Genomic DNA, 20,889 nt, shown 5'->3' with positions numbered 1-20,889 from the left:
TTTTGGCCTTCAATAACAAATAAAAGCCAATCCAAGCATTGTATATGCACATCATTTCGGGGAAGTAGAAAGATCGACATAGTCCAAACTCAAGTGTTGATTCGAAAAAGTCGTTTAATACGATACAATAGTATCTTTTTCGTATATATTTCATGTTGGTATCGTTGCAGAAATCTGTAGACGTTTAATATGTCTTGTTTGTGAAGTTTCGTCATTTTTCAGTTATGCAACACCTACTAATTTGATAGTTGTTTTTATCTTACTCTACGTTTATCTTTCCAATTGTTCGTTGACCAGGAAAACACGATAATTCACTTATTTTTACTAAAGATAAAAATACGGAGATGTGATGTGATTGCCAATGAGTCAACTATCCGCCAAAGTTCAAATGATGTAAGCAATTAAAAGTATTTAAAGTATGGATTGCAGTCATAGCTGGTACTCTTGAAAGATATAAACAGAGTATAGATTTATTTATCATAACTTCAAAATATTATGTACAATTTCGTTGTACGATATAGTAAATAACCCCTAGGATACCTCCGAATTAAGGTATATAAACATTTACAATATACATCTAAGTACTATTATTTGTTCTACGTATGCAGATAAATGATGTTCCGACTGAATGTGTTTGTAGGAATTTTTATTTTAACCTTCTATGTGTGTATTGCAACAGCTATTCCAAGTAAGTACTTCATACGTTAAAGGAACTTGTTATATCGGATTAAGTTTAAAATTGGATCTTGTTTTGTTATCCTCTATGTGTTTTTTTTTTCGAGCGTCACTGATGTGTCTTTTGTAGACGAAACGCTAGTCTGACATACAAAAGTATAACCCTGGTATCTTTGATCATTTTTATTCCTTTACTACAGAGAAAGTCACTGTTTCCAAACGAGTGTAATGATATCTATTTACATTAAATGAAGGTTTTTCATTTAAGTATTTTCCTTTTACGTTTTTCTTGAAAATTTCGATTGAAACAAATCATATTTCTCTTTTTATATATAACATATATATTTGATTTGTGTACAACATGTTAAAGGTCTTCAGTATTCATCAAAAACAATTGTGTTTGTAAATATTAACAACAGTAAACGGATACATGTACAAAACAAAAATTATTGCATAACGTAATAATGCGCTGGTTTTAATACATATGAAAGGCTATCTTCTAGGTGATATAGTCACCCAAACATTGGCCTAATTGTCATATCTTATTTATATTATTGTATTACGTCTTAAATCAATAAGGTTTTGCTTTTGGTTTGAAAAAAAGCCTTTTAGCAATTTCTGTCATCAACATTACAGTATTGGCTACTTGATTAGTTCAGTGTTCTTGTATGTTTGCTATTTCATGAAACGTGAAAGGTTGATATTTAATTATTTACAACACTTAACATTTGTGTAAGAATAAATAGAACATACAGACAAAACTAACACAATTGAAAACATCTAGTACTAGGGAGAAATTGGCTGATCCTATTACTAAAAGTAAAAATAGTAAACGCCATTTGTTTATCCGGTGATTGATCAATGTAATTATTATCCCGGATTAAAAGATATCTTTTCATTAACCATAAAATTCAAATTCAAATAACGTAATGCATAACATTTGTAACAAAATAATCTGTATTAAATAATTTATTTGACGTAATTTTGTATTGTCAGCCACGGATGAAGGTTGTGCTGCTATAAAGGGAAGATGTCAAAATGTACGGATCGCACCTTGCACTGGTGGCAATAAATTTTATGAGTTGTTATGTGCAGGAACTGATCAGTTTTGCTGTGCCAGGGAAACTGCTAGTAATTATAATTTACTTTTATTCTTTCTTGAACCTTTATATCCTTAACTAAATGTACGTTCGAACATTTTATGTGCACATAAAGTCGTCCAACTCTGCTTTAAAAAAAGAATAAAATGTTGTTGTTTGGTGGTATTACTATAAATCCGTACTAAGTCTAAAATGGCCAATATTTATACAGTAACTATGATACTGATTTTTACTCGACCATTCTAAAAAGGTCTGAACATAACTTGATATTACGAAACAGTAGTCTGAACCATACGAAACATTATGAACTTATTGAAACTTAATAAACCTGAGGATTGTTTTGCATGTTTGAGGCCTCACTGTGGCTTTGGGGGTAGGGAGCGGCAATGGGAGCGCTGTTCCTTTGCGTTTTGTGTTTATTTCTGGGGATGTACTAATTTTGTGTCATGCATGGCTACCACACATCCTTTGTTTTTCTATTATATTTTACCTTGACTTGACCAGTTCATATCCATATAATAAAGTATGAACCATACTCAATTGAAGTCTAAACCAAACCCGACTCATGTCTTAACTTTACTTAACCTTAATTTTTGTAAGCCATGTTTAACATCTCTAGAATATATTCACTTGCTTGTGACAACTTTCCTTTCTATATACTTAGCTTTTTGACTTAACGCCCATAATATCCTTATTACTTTCAGCACATCGCGGGACAAAAAAATGCGAAGTCACCAGGATTCTGTAGTTCTAGCATCATATGTTAGGCATTTATTAAATGTAAAAAAAATATATTGCGGAGTGAACTAAACATTTCTAACTGAAGGGCTAACTAACAAATATCCATCCTGGTGACTGTGTAATTGAATGTCACAGGTGGACATCGATGCTTCAAATCTGTACTTCAAAGGTACATCATTGTTGTTATAGGTGATCTTTGGAATGGAAAAATGAAAAATATAGAAAGTTGAAAATTAGTAAATATCATTGACTAATAAACTCTACATTTTATAAATAACCAAATAAAGAATTATCAAAATTATTATTAGTATTAAAATAAATGATATGTCTAGGTATATATTTCTTCCAAAGGATGTACGAGTATAGATCAAAACAAAAATAAGTTAATAAAAAATAAGCTGAAATACATAGAATAGTGTTGTATTTACCCATGGTTGCCAACTTTAATGTTATATACTACTATTTATATTCCATAATGAAAATTTATATAAAATATTAAGTAAAAATGTCTTTTAGTTCTTGTGTTGTTGGGTTTCTATAGCAATGACCTATACCCTAAATTTCATTAATTGTCTATACCTGGTCAGCGACTGGTTTTCTCAATTTCTAATGTATTCCTGTTAATAAAAACGTGTTTTATCTCAAGTTTAGTGGTAGATATTATTTATTGGACTTTATCTGTCCAGGAATTGTTTTTTATAAAGTAGATCAACCTTAATATTATAATTTTAATTTTATTACAGCTGATTTGAATTTGTTTGCCTTCTGTGAAATCAACACGTTTTGCCTTTATTTTGCGACTTTATTCGTGTCATTTTTAGAATATCAATTATTAAATGCATGCAAAATATTCATGTGTCGGTAAAATATGAATGAATATATTCATAGTAAAGTCTTGACTGTAATACGACATAAACAAAGCATATAGAAGTACTAAATTGTTGAATATATTATAGTAAGTGACTCATTCAAGATTGAGAAAATAGAAATGAAGAGCTGGCTGATTACGATTAAGAATTGATTTTAGTATGGTTATGACCTCATGTCGACTATGGTTCATATCTTTGGTGTTCAGACATTAGGTTGAGAACTGGTCGAGAAAAGGTCTAGAATGGGTTAAGATTTGATCAGACTCCTTGATAACTAGTTCAGACTTTTCACTATAGTCAAGAGTATGGTTGATTATAGTTCAGTGCATTTCGAGTATTGTAACACGTACGATGGGCGTCAAGTAATTTCAAGTGAATTTTAGATTTAATCAGAATGGTCGAGTAAAAATTAGTACAGTTTATTAAAATACTGCCGACGTCTATTTGTTTGTAAGGTATGTTATGCAGTGGGACATTCTAGTAAGAATCACATATGGACATCAGATCATCCCCCCTTATCAAATAAATAAGTTTGCTTTTCTCTGTTCCAAGTTGACATTATCAATGTTAAATTTAAGCAGCGTTAAAAAATATGTCAACTTGGAAAAAATAAATGTTAAAATGAAAATGAGAAGAAGACAAAAGTATGTGTCAACAGTCTTTCATTTTATTCAACTTATGGAATATGATGAACTGTTTGACAAATATAGAATTATATCAACATGTGATTAGATGTGGTTATGTACAATATCAGTAATTAAAAACATTAGCGGAAACCATTTTACTGCACCAGAAGCGCATTTCAACAATTAATGTTATGCTCGAGGCAAAATGTTTAAAAACCCAAAACCAAACATAAATGTTTAGAGCTGATAAAACTAAAAAGGACAAAATGCATAATTAAGACCGAACAAGCGACTAGAGCTAAACAGTATAGGAAGATTATTTTTTAATTAAAACTGATTTCAAAATATGTTGAACTGCAAATTTCAATTAAACAAAATATTCGTATTTTCATGCCAGTACTTTGGTAACTGTGCTGGTGATACCCTCGAGAACTGACAGCCCACTACCAGGGATATCGACTTATGGCTAGTTGTAGTAACAACATTAACAGTACACAATGTATTGCACCACATGCGCAATAAGTAAAGATATCAACTTAATCTTTTCGCTTCTATAATTTGTTATGTAGCTTAGGAAAACCTCAAACTTTACAACTCAAATTATATGAGATATGACCCCCAGGATACAAAGCGGTTTGTAAATTGCATTGAATGGAAATACAAGAATTGATATTTGAAGAATTTTTGTCGGCAATTTTGTATTGATGTATGAATTTCCAGATCATAGAATATTAATTAATCAACACATATATGTTATTTGTAATTTTCAGAAGAGAAAGACTGCCGGGCACAAGGAGGATCTTGTGAATACAACTGTGTAGGATCTAAACCACATTCAAATATTTGTGAAGGTCACATGTCTTGCTGCATAGCATTCCATTAGCAGAAGTTATTAGGACTTATTACAGATTGATAAAACGGAATAAATTGTAATACACAGATGAATAGAAATATGACTCAAAATAAAATTAATGCAATAAAAGGTAACATTTGTTTTTTTTTAGTCAAGTTTGTCCTTCATTTCCATTTTATTCGATAGTTCTCCCTCTTGGTAAATAATAATGTATTGTTAACGCAGGGGACTCAGAGGAAGGGGAGGATGTAGAGAGAAGAGTGAGGGAAGAAAGCTACAAACTTGTTTACAACCAGACCAGAGCAAACAATTGTATATTCTGAGCATTCCTCTGTTATCACTAAAGGGTTGATAAGTTGTATTTGGTGATTTAACAACTGGAGAAAAGAGAAACAGGATTAAGACAACGACAGGTGGAACATATCAATGGGAATCTGCGATATATATATGCAATAACAGTCAACTTAATCATTATGGCGTCCATAAATCGTTTTCTCACTAGCATTCTTTCTTTATTACATTCTATCATACCTAGCAACTACAAAATTGATAGACTTCTTTCCTCTGATGTTCTTCTATCATAAATTCACACACACATGAAAGATAAAATTATTTCCATTTAACGTAAATAAAATACCAAAAAATAGCATTATTTTGCAAATTTTTTTTCGCAAAAATCTTGAGGTAACTATATAGCGTCGAGTTGGGGTCAATTCAAATATATTTAGATGTGAAGGGTTGAAGGCTTATTCATGCTATCCATTATATGATGAGCTAAAAATTTGAATGATTGTTGTAGTAGAAATCATTTCATTGACTAATGATACTATAAGTTTCCTAAACTTATATTGATATATCAAACTTTTGAAATCTTATATTAAGTTCAACAACCAATATTGAATATGCTTTTATAGCAGTAGGTTAAGGACTTTGGTCTTGCTGTCAGAAACGGTGTGATATGTCATTTATTTTGCTTTGTTTCTTTTGCTACCTATTATACCATTACTTCACAGTTAAGTACTTTTCTTGTACTTGTTTTTATTGTATGCATTTTGTGGACGTTTTGTAATATCATAATCGATACAAGACGATCTCAATCCGCTGTATTTTATGTTCTAATTAATACGCTTACATTCAACACTAGTGAGAAGGGGTTTTGTTGTTCACTGCTAACGACGAATGCATGTCTATTAACCGCTCGACTCCGTCCGTCAGTCCTTCCGTAAGACATTGGCTAGAAAACTTTCGTCAACGTTTTCTTGGTTTCTATAACTGACTTTATATTTGTTCTGCCGCTTGATAATTTTGAGTTGTAGTGTATAAGAAATTGTTAGATCTGTCGTGCAGCTATTGCTTGTTTGCATATAGTTTTGAATTTTTCAACACTGATTATACACGGAAAGTTTTCCAACACTATTATTAGCTACTATGGGTGCGAAATGTTATAAATTAGGACTTAAGCTCAATAATGTTGCGTTGTAGCTTGCACGTGTAGGTATTTTTTACATATGCCGTCAGTACCTTACTCTCTGCGGATAATTAATTTTACAACACTCATTGTACACGGATTGTTTTCGTCAATTTTCTATATTTGGTCTGGAACTTGATAATGATAAGTTGTAGCATGAAAGCAGTTTTTACACCTGTTTGCCCATAGTTATAAATTTTACAACACTCATTTTACAAGGAATTGACCTTTTAAGAGGAGAAATGAATAATATGCTTGAACATTAACTGGTTTGTAGTTAATAAAATCCTATTTGCAATAACTGTATATGCGGGCTGCACTTATCTGAGCTGGAAAAGCAATTCTGAGTTGATTTGTAATTATTGTAGCCCTTGTTATGAATGAGAAAGCATTCTCCAATTGAAAAAAAACATCACAGGTTTACAAGGAAACAGGTGAAGGGTGAACATACCGGCCTTAAATTTTGCATCATGTGTACTTGAAAAGCACAACATATGTCGGAATAAAGTGTTCTAGCTTAATATTGTCCGCAGGGCATTTACACAGTTTTCGTCTTTAGCCTTAAAATGGTAAATAAAAGCCAATTCAATCACTTAATATGGACATCATTTCGGGGGAGGGTAAAAGACCGACATAATCATGTGTGTATTATTAGTTACATAGTGTGCTATTGACCTAATACGATATTTATGGGGTCAGTAAATTCTATATTAGGTGGGAACGATGCTCGGATCCACATATGGAATTTACTGACCCCATATATATCGTATTAGGTAACTAGCAAACTGTGTAACGAATTTATTCTACCGACTATCTTAACATGTGGTATTTAGACTAGTGGTCTATCAGAGTGATCAAGTTTTCAATATTAAGAACTTAATTCCATTGGTCTATAAAAAAACAAATTCCAACAATAACAACTTGTTAGCTTTAAATGTGTTTAATGAATCTACTTCAATCGTTCATCATCAATTTCTTCGTTTTTGAAACCTTTCAGATATTTTCTCAACACGGTGTTGTTTTTACAAAGGGATGTAACACCATTACTAACCGTGTATTGAAATAAACCACGCCTACTTAGTCAATATGAAATATACACGGTCTCCACGCGGTTACTTTTAACCAATGATATTCCTAGAAATGTATAGGAGGTAAGATATATATATATATATATATATATATATATATCAATATATCTAACATTTAGAAAATCCGTACACTACGTTTATCCTTTCATACATATATATATATATTAATTGTCGAAATCCGGATATGGTGTACAAAAACCTTTGCACCTTTTGTTTGCGGTATACCATCTTTTCCGCAAGTTTATTGTTTTCTGTTTAGTATTAAATTTATAATTACGATCTATTTATTACATCGGTGATCCGTTTATTTGGCAATCGCCAATGGCAGTCAGCAGGGTTTAAGAACATTTGTTGTTCGACCTGTTAGTCAAATGCGTTTTGTTAAAATATACTTTTTCACTTTTTTGGTCTTTTGGAAAATGTTGTTTGTGCTGTATTTAGACCCCTCTAACAAGAAATTTGTTTTGCATGCACACGTATAAAAATTGCGGTTTTTATCCAACGCAATCATAGGTTTGAACGTTGTTTTCAATTTAGACTTGTTTATATTTTTTCGTTTGGGCTTGTATTATATTTGCCTTCGGGTTTATATGATCCGTTCATCCTATTTTGACTCCTCAAAATTCAAGAGTCTATCCCAAATTGAGGTAAATTGTATGGCTTTCCAAATACCGTTTCGATTCCTAACATCACTGAAGAGACATTAATTGTCGAAATCCGGATATGGTGTACAAAAACCTTTGCACCTTTCGTTTGCGGTATACCATCTTTTCCGCAAGTTTATTGTTTTCTGTTTAGTATTAAATTTATAATTACGATCTATTTATTACATCGGTGATCCGTTTATTTGGCAATCGCCAATGGCAGTCAGCAGGCTTTAAGAACATTTGTTGTTCGACCTGTTAGTCAAATGCGTTTTGTTAAAATATACTTTTTCACTTTTTTGGTCTTTTGGAAAATGTTGTTTGTGCTGTATTTAGACCCCTCTAACAAGAAATTTGTTTTGCATGCACACGTATAAAAATTGCGGTTTTTATCCAACGCAATCATAGGTTTGAACGTTGTTTTCAATTTAGACTTGTTTATATATATATATATATATATATATATATATTAAAGGTGTGAGTTCAAATCCCGTTGAGGGACAAAAAAAAATTGTCAACATAAAAATCTAATTCTAACACTGTTGAGATTAATTTTTATGCGTATATATAAATATATATACATCAATAAATCTTACATTCAGAAAATCCATACTCTAAGTGTATCCTTTCAATCAGTTGACCAGGAAAACACGATAATTAACTTATTTTTACTAAAGTATGGATTCCAGTCATAGCTGCTACTCTTGAAATTTAAGATATGAACAGAGTATAGATTTATATATCATGACTTCAAAACATAATGTACAATTTCTTTGTAAGATATAGTAAATAACCCCTAGGACACCTCCGAATTAAGGTATATAAACATTTACAATATAAATTTACGTATTATTATTTGTACCACGTATGCAGATAATAATGTTCCGACTGAATGTGTTTGTAGGAGTTTTTCTTTTAATCTACTATGTGGGTATTGCAACAGCTACTCCAAGTAAGTACTTCATATGTTCAAAAGAACTTGTTATATCGGATTAAGTTTAAAATTATATCTTGTTTTGTTATCCTTCATGTTTTTTATTCGTTTTTTAATTAAACTACAGAGAAAGACATTATTTGGCAACGAGGTTTTCATGTAAGCATTTTCCTTTTTTGTTTGTCCTAAATAAAATTTGTATCGAATCATATCATATTTTTCTATTATATATAACATATATAGTTGACTTGTGTACAACATGTTAAAGGTAATCAGCCTTCAGCAAAAACAATTGCGTGTGTAAATAATTACAACAGTAAACGGATATAAAATTTAAAAAAAACACATAATGTAACAATGTGTTTGTATTAATACATATGAAAGGCTATCTTCTAGGTGATATAGTCATCCAAAGATTGGCCTTATTGTCATATCCTATTTATGTTATTATATTACGTTATGTTTGATTATTTACAACATTGAAGAGTAAAAAAAACATACGGACCAAAACTAACACAATTAAAAACATTTAATGCAGAGAAGAAAAAGGCTTAGGTCAGTATATGTAAGAGAGAGGCGAAAGATACCAAAAGGACATTCTGACTCATAAGTCGAAAATAAACTGATAGCGCCATAACAAAAAAAGAAAAAGATCAAGAAAAAACAACTATATACAAGACACAACATAGAAGACTAAAGACTGAGCAACACAAACCCCACCAAAAACCAGGGATGATCTCAGGAGCTTCGGAAGGGTAGGCAGATCCTGATTCACATGTGGCACCCGTCGTGAGAATGATAATCCTTTTCGTCATGATTGAATATGAGCATGAGCGTTAGAAAGTGTTTATTATTCTCTTACAAACTTAGAATATTGTAAAGAGCTCAAAGAGCTTGATTGGTTTTAATCAAGAATTTGTTTCATTGTCAATACAATGTTTATAATCAATGTATGACTACCGTTAAAGGCATTTCATTTGTGGATTAGTCTTATTGATGTAAAAACTTACTTTTAATTTGGGAAATTTTCATAAATTGTGTTTTGACATAAGATGACACAACGGTACAATGAAATGATAGAAATTGTATAAGTTTCCTAATTATGAGTATGCATGTAAATTATGTAATAACTTAATGAAGAATTATCTTTTTGTTTGTTTACATTTCATTTTATCAAAATCAGAGTTACAACTAAATTGTATTCCACAACCATTTGTATTCCATTACTTTACATAAAATAACTACTTAATTAACTAAATTTAAATGTTCAAATAAAACGCTTTTTATATGAAATTCAAACGTTAATATAATTTCCTGTTAAAATTGAATCGGTATATTGGATAAGACTATTCTTACCAAATGCGATTACATTAACATTAATCTAAGTTTTAGTAAGCGCATCAGACAAAAATTAAAATTTAAGTTAGTTTTTTTTTTTCTTTTTTGCATTGCTTTGGTGTATTTTTTTTGTAATTTAGAAGTTATAAATATTTACATAATAACATTTACGGCACCAATTCAATTGCACCAGTAAAAAGTTTTTGTTTGTATCAAAATTCAACTTTTAATCAATAATAATTCGTTCAAGCTGAAAATGTGCTTCCGGGCAGTTGTAACTCATTTATAGAAATTCTTTGTTTTGAGCAGTAAATAGGCCTAACCTATAGGATAATACCTTACTAAGAACATCATTTAATTCATTCTTCACAATTAATGAACATCAAATTCTACAATTTCATTTGTCGAGAGCAATTTGCTATGTTCTAATTTTTAAAAGTTCACAAAGTACGCAAAACAAAATAAACTAAAGGTATGTAATTAAAAATTCTTTTGTTTATCCGGTGATTGATACATTCAATTATTATCCCGGATTAGAAAATATCTTCTCCTTGACAATAAAATTCAAATCCAAATAACGCAATCTGTAACATTTGTAAAAATATTATCTATATTAAATGATTTAAATGACATAATTTTTCATTATCAGCCACGGATGAAGGTTGTGATGCTATTCAGGGCAAGTGTCAAAATGTGACGTTCGCACGTTGTTTTGGTGCCATTAAATACTATGAGTTGTTATGTGCAGGAAAATTTATGTCTTGCTGTGCCAGGAAAACTGCTAGTAACTATAATTGACATTTATTTGTTCTTTAACCTTAACTGAAAGTACATTCGAACATATTATTTTCGCAAACAGTCGCCCAACTTTGCTTTTAAATAAGAATTAAATGTTTTTGTCTAGTGGTATCACTACAAACCGTTAGAGTCTAAAATTGGCAGTATTTATACAGTGACTGTACTGATTTTTTGTATCTCGCCCATATGAATAGGCCTCATTGCCAAACTGTAGTCAGAACCATACAAAACATTATGAACTTCTATTTAAACTTCACTTTACCAGTTCATATCCATATAAAAAAGTCTGAACCATACTCAACTTAAATCTGAACCAAACTCGACGCCGGTCTGTACCAATCATGAACCATTATCAAGAATAAACTGATGTTAAGTTTTTATGATGTATATGCAAAAAAAGTTGCATTGCATTTTGCATGTTCAAATTGATTTTCTTTCAAAAAAGTAAAATGAAAAAAATACCGAACTCCAAGGAAAATTCAAAGCGGAAAGTCCCTTATCAAATGACAAAATCAAAAGCTCTAACACATCAAACGAATGGAAAACAACTGTCATATTCCTGACTTGTGCGTAGAAAATGGTGGATTACACCTGGTTTTAATCGCTAGCTGAATCAATCATTTGTATTACAGTTGCAGGTTCATTTTATCTGACAATTAAGGAACGCCAAAACTGTCTTGTTATGCCGATTTTCATTATATGATGTACATTTACCTTTATATGATGTGCACTTGTCATTATATGATGTGCAAACACCTTTATATGATGTGCAAATATCCTTATATGATGTGCAAATATCCTTATATGATGTGCAAATATACTTAAATGATCTTTGATGATCAACCCCCCCCCCCCGGTATGGATGAAAGGAGATATGGGATGAACTTCAACTAAGTACATTACATTTTCGCGCAGCTTTTTATTATGTTTTCGTGCATTTATTTTACAGCTTCAACTAGATGGTGATGGATGGATGCTTAACGTCCAGCGCAAATTGATATGCATATTCAGGACGCGTTAATGTAATATATGTAATATATATTTACCCTGCTTTGTACAAGACCGACACGCTGAGCCGGTTTTTTAACGTGCTAGTTCACAAGGTAACATTCCACAGGAAGACATGTCACCTCACCCGGAAACATTATTCTGATTCCGAGCGGACCAGTCATTGCTCTTAATGCCGCGTGCTTAGCGAGGAAGCAGTAAATACCAATGTTAAAGTCTTTGGTTTGGTCCGACCGGGGTTCGAACCCACGACCTACCGTTCTCGAGGCGAACACGCTTTAACGAAACCACCGAGGCGGTGCTTCAACTAGACAGTAATCTGCAATATGAAAGGTTTCGTGGGAGGCCGCTCATACATACACATCCAGACTCATGGAATCGAACTGCAAACATGAATAAGGTATCGACCATTGATTCATCTTTTTTTAGGTGGGGAATTTTTTTTTTGTAAATGTTTCATTCCAAATTACTTAATTTTCATTTATTATTTATTTTCAGAAGGGAAGCGAAAAAATAATTTGTTTCAATTGAAAATAAGGGGGAAAATAAAACAATTATGAAAAAAAGCTTTGGTTACAAGGATCTGACACCAATCCATTTTACTTTCTGTTATGGTAATTATCACATCAGCCAATGAAATTTGAGCCTTCAAATCTTTGAAGGTGTGTATCAATCCAACAAACCCAGAGAATCCCAAATGGTCTTTAAAACAGAAAATAATGGAGCGTTTTCCGATCCTTGTAAGCAAAATTTAAAGCTTGGACACACAAGATCTGTATTTTAATCAGATTGGTGTTTAAATGAACATAAAAAAACTGCATTAATTTATTGTTTACTGAGGCCTGTTGGTCTCACACAGATATACAGTTGTGTTATTTTTTTTAAGTGAAGCGCTACAGAAGTAAAGTAAAGCTCTATATAGATTCAATGTCAAGCGCTGTAGATAAAATGTCCAGCGCTGTAAATATAAATTTCCTTTACATCTCCAGCGCTGGACTTTACATCTCAAGACCAACAAGGCTCCGTAAATATTAAAGCTTGAGGATTGAGGATATTAAAAATATCTTTTTTAAAATAAAGTCCAATTTTCCAACAGTAACTTTTATTGTCATACAGGCCTGTAAGGCCATGTAAGCTATTCTCGTCATTAAGCATACGTCGTCCGTAAACTTTCACATTTTCACCTTCTTCTCTGAAACCACTCAGCCAATTTCAATAAATCTTTGCAAGAATAATGTATTGAAAGTCCTATACAAAACACTTCACCTTCATTTAGTTCTGATTGGTAAAAAATCATACCACCAGAGTCAATCTTTGAATTTGACAGGTCAATTTTTAAAAATCATTTTCATTGAAACTGCAAAAATAAACGTCTGGAAACTCTATATGATTAATGATGAGTAGACCCCTTTTAACTATTAACATTTATTATTGATAGGTTGCCGATACTGGTCACAGTGGCACATAGTTTCCATTGAAAATAATTGGGAAATAGTATTATTAAGTCACTTTTTAATTAAAAAACTGCCCAGAAATGTCAAGATCTATACCTACATGTATTTCTATTTCCACCAAATTTATTCCGGCGATGAATCCTTGTAGGGGTAATTGGCTTTAAATAATAGTTTTGAGATAGAAACTAAACAGTTGAAATGGTGAGCAATACACGATCTAGAGCAATGTCCAAATAGATAGCCCTACCTTTTATATTGATTTTGGATAAAGACTCGAGTATCGTATTCTTAATTTTAACACATTTGTTCAAGTAAAAAATAATGTTTTGTAAATATTTGTCCCTCCAAGCATTCTAAAATTCCGAACCCTTAAATAATTTTTTTTCGATAAAGTTTCAGTTCGGGGATATTGAGTTTGCGGCGGTGGCTATTAATATTTTGTGTTTATCTTGAAAACTACAATAGATTAAAAAAAAAAAGAATGGTGCAATGAAAACAGTCTGAATATGCTCTACAGTAAAGGTTCCATTTGGGCAATTTGGGCTCTTATGAGTTTTGTTGTTTTATTGCCTATTATCTTGCTAACTTATCTGTAGAGTAACCTTTTATTGCAAAATGGTATAGACAAGAACAGATTAACAAATAGATAATCAAACATGACTGAAATTTTAAATCAACTACTAAGGGTCATTTTCTTTCATTAAGAGGGGAGAAGGTGGGAGGAAACATGGAAATTTCTCTCTTTTTTTTAAGTCCCCACCTTGAAGAAGGAAAATTAATTCAAGACCCCACTTCCCATAGATATAAACATTTAACCCCACACACCCCCAAACACACACACACATTTCTCAATACTTTTGTTCGTAATAACAAAAAAATGCATTATACTTCTAATGCTATTCTATTATAAGTATAAAATATTGCGTCAGTAGTGGATCTAGAACTTCAAGTGAGGAAGCTGTTTGCGACTTCAGGGAAATTTATTTGGATATGCTGGTAATTGTCTCATTGGTATTTACCACACCATCATTCAATTTAAGTTGAAACTTAGGATTGAGGTCTTAACAATTGAGGCGAGCGGAGCGAGTCGTAAAAAAATGATGTCTTTCGAGTCAAAATAATTTTTTACTGTAGGGGGAAGTGTAGGGTGTGGGTCGAACCCTGAACAATTGAGGCAACTATGGACACACCATTCAAGCTTGATACAGCTCTGAATTTTTATTATGATTAAATATTTGACACAGCATAGGTTTCTGACACAGAATGAATGTGGTCTAAGATCTTATAAAATTGAAATTGGATATTTACCTATAACATGGTCCAATATCCAAAATCTAAATACATGGTTAGATTTAGCATATCAAAGAACCCCAAGAATTCAATTTTTGTTGAAATCAAACATAGTTTAATTTGGACCCTTTGGACCTTAATGTGAACCAATTTGAAAACGATGCTCAAAATAAAAAAACTAAATACACGATTTGATTCGGCATATCAAAGAAACCAAATACTTTATTTTTTTGATGAAATTATTCAAAGATTAATTTTGGACCCTTTTGACCTCAATTTCGGACCAATATAAAAACGGGGCCAAAATCAAAAATCTGATTACATGGTTAGATTCAGCATATTAAAGAAATCCAAGAATTCAAGTTTTTTTATTGAACCCCTTTGAAATTGGTCAAGAAATAAGCATTTTATACAGTATTAGAAAAGTATTGTTTTTGTTCCCTAATTCCTTAATGTTTGAGGCCATAACACCAAAAATTAATCCCTAACTTAATTTTTTGGTATGGAACCTTGTGGTACAGTTTCATAGAGATCCATACATGCATACACAAGTGATTGTCTCGAAACAAGAAAAATGCTTGTTTTTTGCCCCTTTTTGGCCCCTAATTCCTAACTAGTTAAGACAATTACCCCAAAACCCAACCCCAAACTGCCTTTTGTAGACTGGAACCTTGTGGTACAATTTGAAAGAGATTCATACACCTATACTCAAGTTATTGTCTGGACACCAAATGTCTTCGGATGACGACGACATCGCCATACTATTATACGGCCGCAAAGGACAAGGTACGATAAGGGGCATTTTGGCCCCCTCTCCAAATATGTTTATATTCATATAATTGATAGCCCTTTGAATAGAAACTTGAAAAAATAATGATTTTTTTATGTTTCGGTGAATGGATGGTTGCCTAGCAACGGATTCATAGAATAGCTATTTTATCACTTGAAAATGGCTTAAACTGTGCATATTAACACAATTCCTTACTGAAATGATTGTGTAAGTATAACTTGAAGTTAAGAATGAGAAGTCACTTTAATTTCAGTTTACAAAAATGACCGGTCCCTTACAGGAGTCATTACCCTTTCAATGTCTGATTTTTGTCCATTTTTGTGTCTTTCTTTACTAATATCTTGAGAAAAGTAATATATAAAGAGAAACATGACCAGCTAAAATGATCAGCAAGGCAAAATTTACAAAAAATGAACATACTTGAAATTTATGTATCAACTTCTAATAGAAGAAACTGCCTCTAAATAGAAAAGATATTTTCAATGAAAACAAACTATTTTGATTGCTTCCTTTCTGAAACAAATAATGCCCCCCCCCCCAGCCCCCCCCCCCCCCCCCCCCCCCGAAAAAAAAACAAAAGATGAATGGTATCCTTAGCCCTGTCTACAGTTTTTGAGTTTTGAGTCTTGAGGTGTAAACATGAGCGACTTCCTAGGAAACCTTTTATGTTGCGGGTTACTGTCTAGTTGAAGAATAAATACACGAAAACGTAATAGAAAGCTGTGCGCAAATGTAATGCACTTAGTTGAAGTTCATCCCATATCTCCTTTCATCCATACCGGGGCCGAGTGGTCTAAATAGTCGAAAAACTGTATCACTTGCCTGTCAACACTGAGGTTGTGAGTTCGTATCCTGCACAAGAAGGCAGGTAAGCTCGACTCCAATCTAAATTGACTATAATTGTCAGTTTTCCTACCGAAGGTCGGTGGTTCTCTCCGGGTACTACGGCTTCCTCCACCAATATAAACTGACCGCCTCGAAATAGCACGATAGTGCTGAAAGACGCGTTAAACACCAATTAATCAACCAATTATTCAATCAATCATCCATACCGTTATACGTATGCATGAGTAGAACATTATATAGCTATTGTTATGAAATACTTTTTAAAAATGACTGTGATTTAATTGGTATAGGAATTGAATTAAGATAAAGCGGCAATTCACAAAGAGGAAATATACATACCGGTATAAGTGTCTTTGCAATTAAAGTTGTTTTACCATATTTTCGCCGCAGCAGGGAAACACTTTCGGAAGCTGATTCGAGGCTGGAGCTACTAAATCAGAAACAGTTAACTGGCATTCAAAACGAAGATGCAGAATATCCTCTGGTATATCAAATATTTGAACTCCAGGTGCTCAATACACAGTCGAGTACCCATAATTCAATATCTTTAACCGTATATTCATTATTGTAGACCCATCAAATAAACCTAATCTTTGCAATTCATATTTTGACAGTTTTCAAACAATTATATAAGATGTGATTTTTTCGTCTTTAAAACGAGGTACCAATGTGCCAATGTTTATCTCTTTTAAAATCTCAACCATTTTCCAAACGATATCTACAAATTTGAGCGGGGTTTATAGTAATTCCGGAGAAGAAGATCGGAATCAGTTATGAGTTAGACAGTTATCGTTCTAATCGTATTCCTGTTCATTGACCATAACAATGATGAAATTTTAAAGCATATCATATAATGTTACAAGCACATAATATAATGACACAACCACATCATATAAAAATGTTTGCACATAATATAAGGGAAAATGCACATCATATAAGGATATTTGCACATCATATAAGTATATTTGCATATCATATAAGTACCATTGCACATCATATAAGTACTTTTGCACATCATATAAATATATTTGCACATCATATAAGTATATTTGCACATCATATAAGGATGTTTGCACATCATATAAGTATATTTGCACATCATATTAGGATATTTGCATATCATATAAAGGTGTTTGCAAATCATATAATGACAAGTGCACATCATATAAAGGTAAATGCACATCATATAATGAAAATGGTCATAATAAGACAGTTTTGGCGTTCCATGGACAATGATATATATTATGCATATACAAATTTAGATAGAAATTGTTCAATGAATTGATTTCTGTTATAGAAGTCCGTGGAATCTGTTAAACTTAAGAAGTCAAACCACCAATGCTGCTGTTTTCATTACCGTAACCAATTTATGAATTTCTTCAATTAATCAAAAACACCCCAATTTCATGTGTATTATCTGAAATTTTCATTATATACATGTACATCGAATGTAACGTGTTCTATAGCTGTTGTTTTGTTATATATAAATATATATACAAAAGTGCAATTCATGTTTTAGAATATATAGAATATATCCAGCTTTCCTTTCTCTATATTTAGCATGATAACTTGACGTCCCTAATATCCTTATTTCTTTAAACACATCGCGAACATAATCTACAGAGTCACCAGGATTCTGTAGATCTGACATCAGATGTTTGTTAATTATAAGATGTAATAAACAATACGTTGCTGAGTGAACTACATATTTTTACCTGCTGGGCTAAATAACAAATTGCCATCATGGTAACTGTTAAATTCAATGTCACAGGTGGACATTGATGATTCAAATTTGTAGTTCAAAGATACATCATTGTTTTAATAGGTGATCTTTGGATTGGAAAAATGAAAAATACAGGAAGTTGCTAATAAATTCTACATGTTTTAAAATCATATAAAAAATGAAAATATTAAACTTTAATGTTATATACTACTGTTGATATTTCATACTGAATATTTATGTAAAATAGTAATGTAGAAATATCATTTGTTTCTTGTGTTGTTGTATTTCTTTATCAATGACATATGCCTTAAATCTAATTTTATTAATTTTCTATACCTGGTCATAGAATGGTTTTCTGGATTTTTAATTACTTCCTGTTAAAACAAACTTTTTTATGTCTAATTTAGGGGTTAATATTATTCATTAGACTGTACCTGTCAAGGAAATGATTTGTATAAAGCATATCAACCTTTCTGTTTTAGTTTTCTATAGCCGATTTGAATTTGTCTGCATCCTGTTAAATCAACGAAATTTACCTTACATTAGTGATTTAATTAATTCATGTCATTTGTAGCAATATTAGTAATCTAATTGCATGGTTATATATTCATATATTGAATATGTGGTGCTGTTAAAGTGTGGGCATGAATGTATTCTTATTAAACTCTTTACTGAAAATAAGACATAAAAAAGCATAGGAAAGTACTTTATTTTTGAAAAAATTATTGTAAGTGACACATTCAAGATTGAGAAAATAGAAATAAACAGCTGGTTGATTATGACTTGGAGTTGATATTAGTATTATTAAGAACTTTGGTCAGTATTTTGAATACCTTTGTTGGAGGATGGTTCAGACATTAAAAACTGGTTGAGAACTGATCAAGAACAGGTCTAAATTGAGGGGATAGCTTTGCTTTATTTGCTAAATTGCATATCTTATTTTGCATAAAAAAGTATTTACAAAAATAATTCATTTCAGCTTTTATTATATTGTTTAAAATAGTAGAGTAGTTAAATTTCCAAAGAGCTCACAGTTATCATGTACTTTGTGTTAGGAGTACAACAGATTTATATCTTCATTTTGCTTTGTTTGTAAATATGTTTATTGCTATATTGATATGCAAAGAAACTATTAAACTGTGGTTCTTTCTCCCAGGTTAAGACTTGATCAGACTGCTTGAGAACAAGTTAAGTCTTTTAAGTACGGTCAAGACTACGGTCGATTACAATTCAGTACATTTCGAGTTATATATATATATACAAGTCTACATTGAAAACAACGTTCAAACCTATGATTGCGTTGGATAAAAACCGCAATTTTTATACGTGTGCATGTAAATCAAATTTCTTGGTAGAGGGGTCTAAATACAGCACAAACAACATTTTCCAAAAGACCAAATAAGTGAAAAAGTATATCTTAACAAAACGCATTTGACTAGCAGGTCGAACATCTGAAGTTCTAAAACCCTGCTGACTGCCATTGGCGATTGCCAAATAAACGGATCACAAGATGTAACAAAATAGATCTTATAATTAATTTATTATTGGGCGGGTGATACCATCGAAAACGAACCATCCTCTACAAGAGGTATCAACGCATGTCCAGTGGTAGTAAACACTTTAACGGTACACATTGTACTGTACCACATGCGCAATAAGTAAAAATAACAACCTTAAGATCATCTTAATCTTCTGCTCCTATAGTTTGTTGTGTAGCTTAGAAATGCATCAAACATTTCAACTTAAATTATATGAAATAGGACACCCTTCCCCATTTCCCGATGATACTAGGTTTAGCTAGCAATAAAACCAGGTATAAACACCGTTTTCTTCGGAAAGTGCCTGTACCACGTCAGGAATATGACACTTGTTTTCCACTTGTTTCGTTGGTTGATAAAGTTTGATTTTGTCAGTTTTAACGGACTCCCACTTTTGAATTTACCTTGGAGTTCGTTATACTTTTATACTACGCCGTTCATAATTTGCATTAAATAGAAATACCAGAATTTAATTTTGAAGAATTTTTGTCGTCAATTTTGTATTGATGTAGATATAAGGAGATGTGGTATGAGTGCCAATGAGACAACTCTCCATCCAAGTAACAATTTGTAAAAGTAAACCATTATATGTGTAACTTTACAGATCACAAATGTTATTAAGCAACACATGTATGTTATTTGTAATTTACAGAAGAGAAAGACTGCCAGGCACAAGGAGGCTCTTGTGAATACCACTGTGTAGGATCGAAACCACATGCAAATATTTGTGAAGGTCACATGTCTTGCTGCATAGCATTCAATTAGCAGCAGTTATTACAGATTGATAAACGAAATAAATATCTTACATATATGAAGAATAGAAATATGACTTTAAATAAAATTAATGCAATAAATTTTACAACTGCTACACATTTCTTTTAATATTTGTCTTTTTGTAGAAAGATTTGTCCTTAATTTCCGATTTAGTCGGAATTCTCGCTCTTGGTAAATATTAATATATTTTTTGGGAAAGGGAGGATGTAAAGAGAAGTGTGAGGGGGAAAGAGAGACATAGAGAAGAGTGAGGGGAAAAAGAGACATAGAGAAGAAAGCGTCGGATATTTATTCACATTTATTGTTGCATTGCACAGGGTAGACGCTAATTG

At 31.9% G+C, this 20,889-nt stretch overlaps 1 protein-coding gene and 1 long non-coding RNA gene across 2 annotated transcripts; both read left to right on the top strand.

Annotated features, from left to right (window-relative positions):
- Positions 1-591: 591 nt before the first annotated feature.
- LOC127730148 (uncharacterized) lies at positions 592-4,989 on the top strand. Its single transcript, XM_052238354.1, has 3 exons — positions 592-688; positions 1,672-1,806; positions 4,782-4,989. Exons 1-3 carry the CDS (start codon positions 613-615, stop codon positions 4,892-4,894), a joined length of 324 nt encoding a protein of 107 aa, XP_052094314.1. The 5' UTR covers positions 592-612; the 3' UTR covers positions 4,895-4,989.
- A 3,909-nt stretch (positions 4,990-8,898) lies between these two features.
- Positions 8,899-20,643, top strand: LOC127730151 (uncharacterized). The gene is made up of 3 exons (XR_007994977.1): positions 8,899-9,016; positions 10,986-11,120; positions 20,436-20,643. It is a non-coding gene; the product is annotated as an uncharacterized LOC127730151 (long non-coding RNA).
- Positions 20,644-20,889: the final 246 nt, after the last annotated feature.

This window comes from Mytilus californianus, unplaced genomic scaffold (assembly GCF_021869535.1).
Source record: "Mytilus californianus isolate M0D057914Y unplaced genomic scaffold, xbMytCali1.0.p SCAF_2, whole genome shotgun sequence".
Lineage (NCBI taxonomy): Eukaryota > Metazoa > Mollusca > Bivalvia > Mytilida > Mytilidae > Mytilus > Mytilus californianus.
Note: the sequence above shows the minus strand (reverse complement) of the source record. Positions and strands in the feature narration are given on the sequence as shown.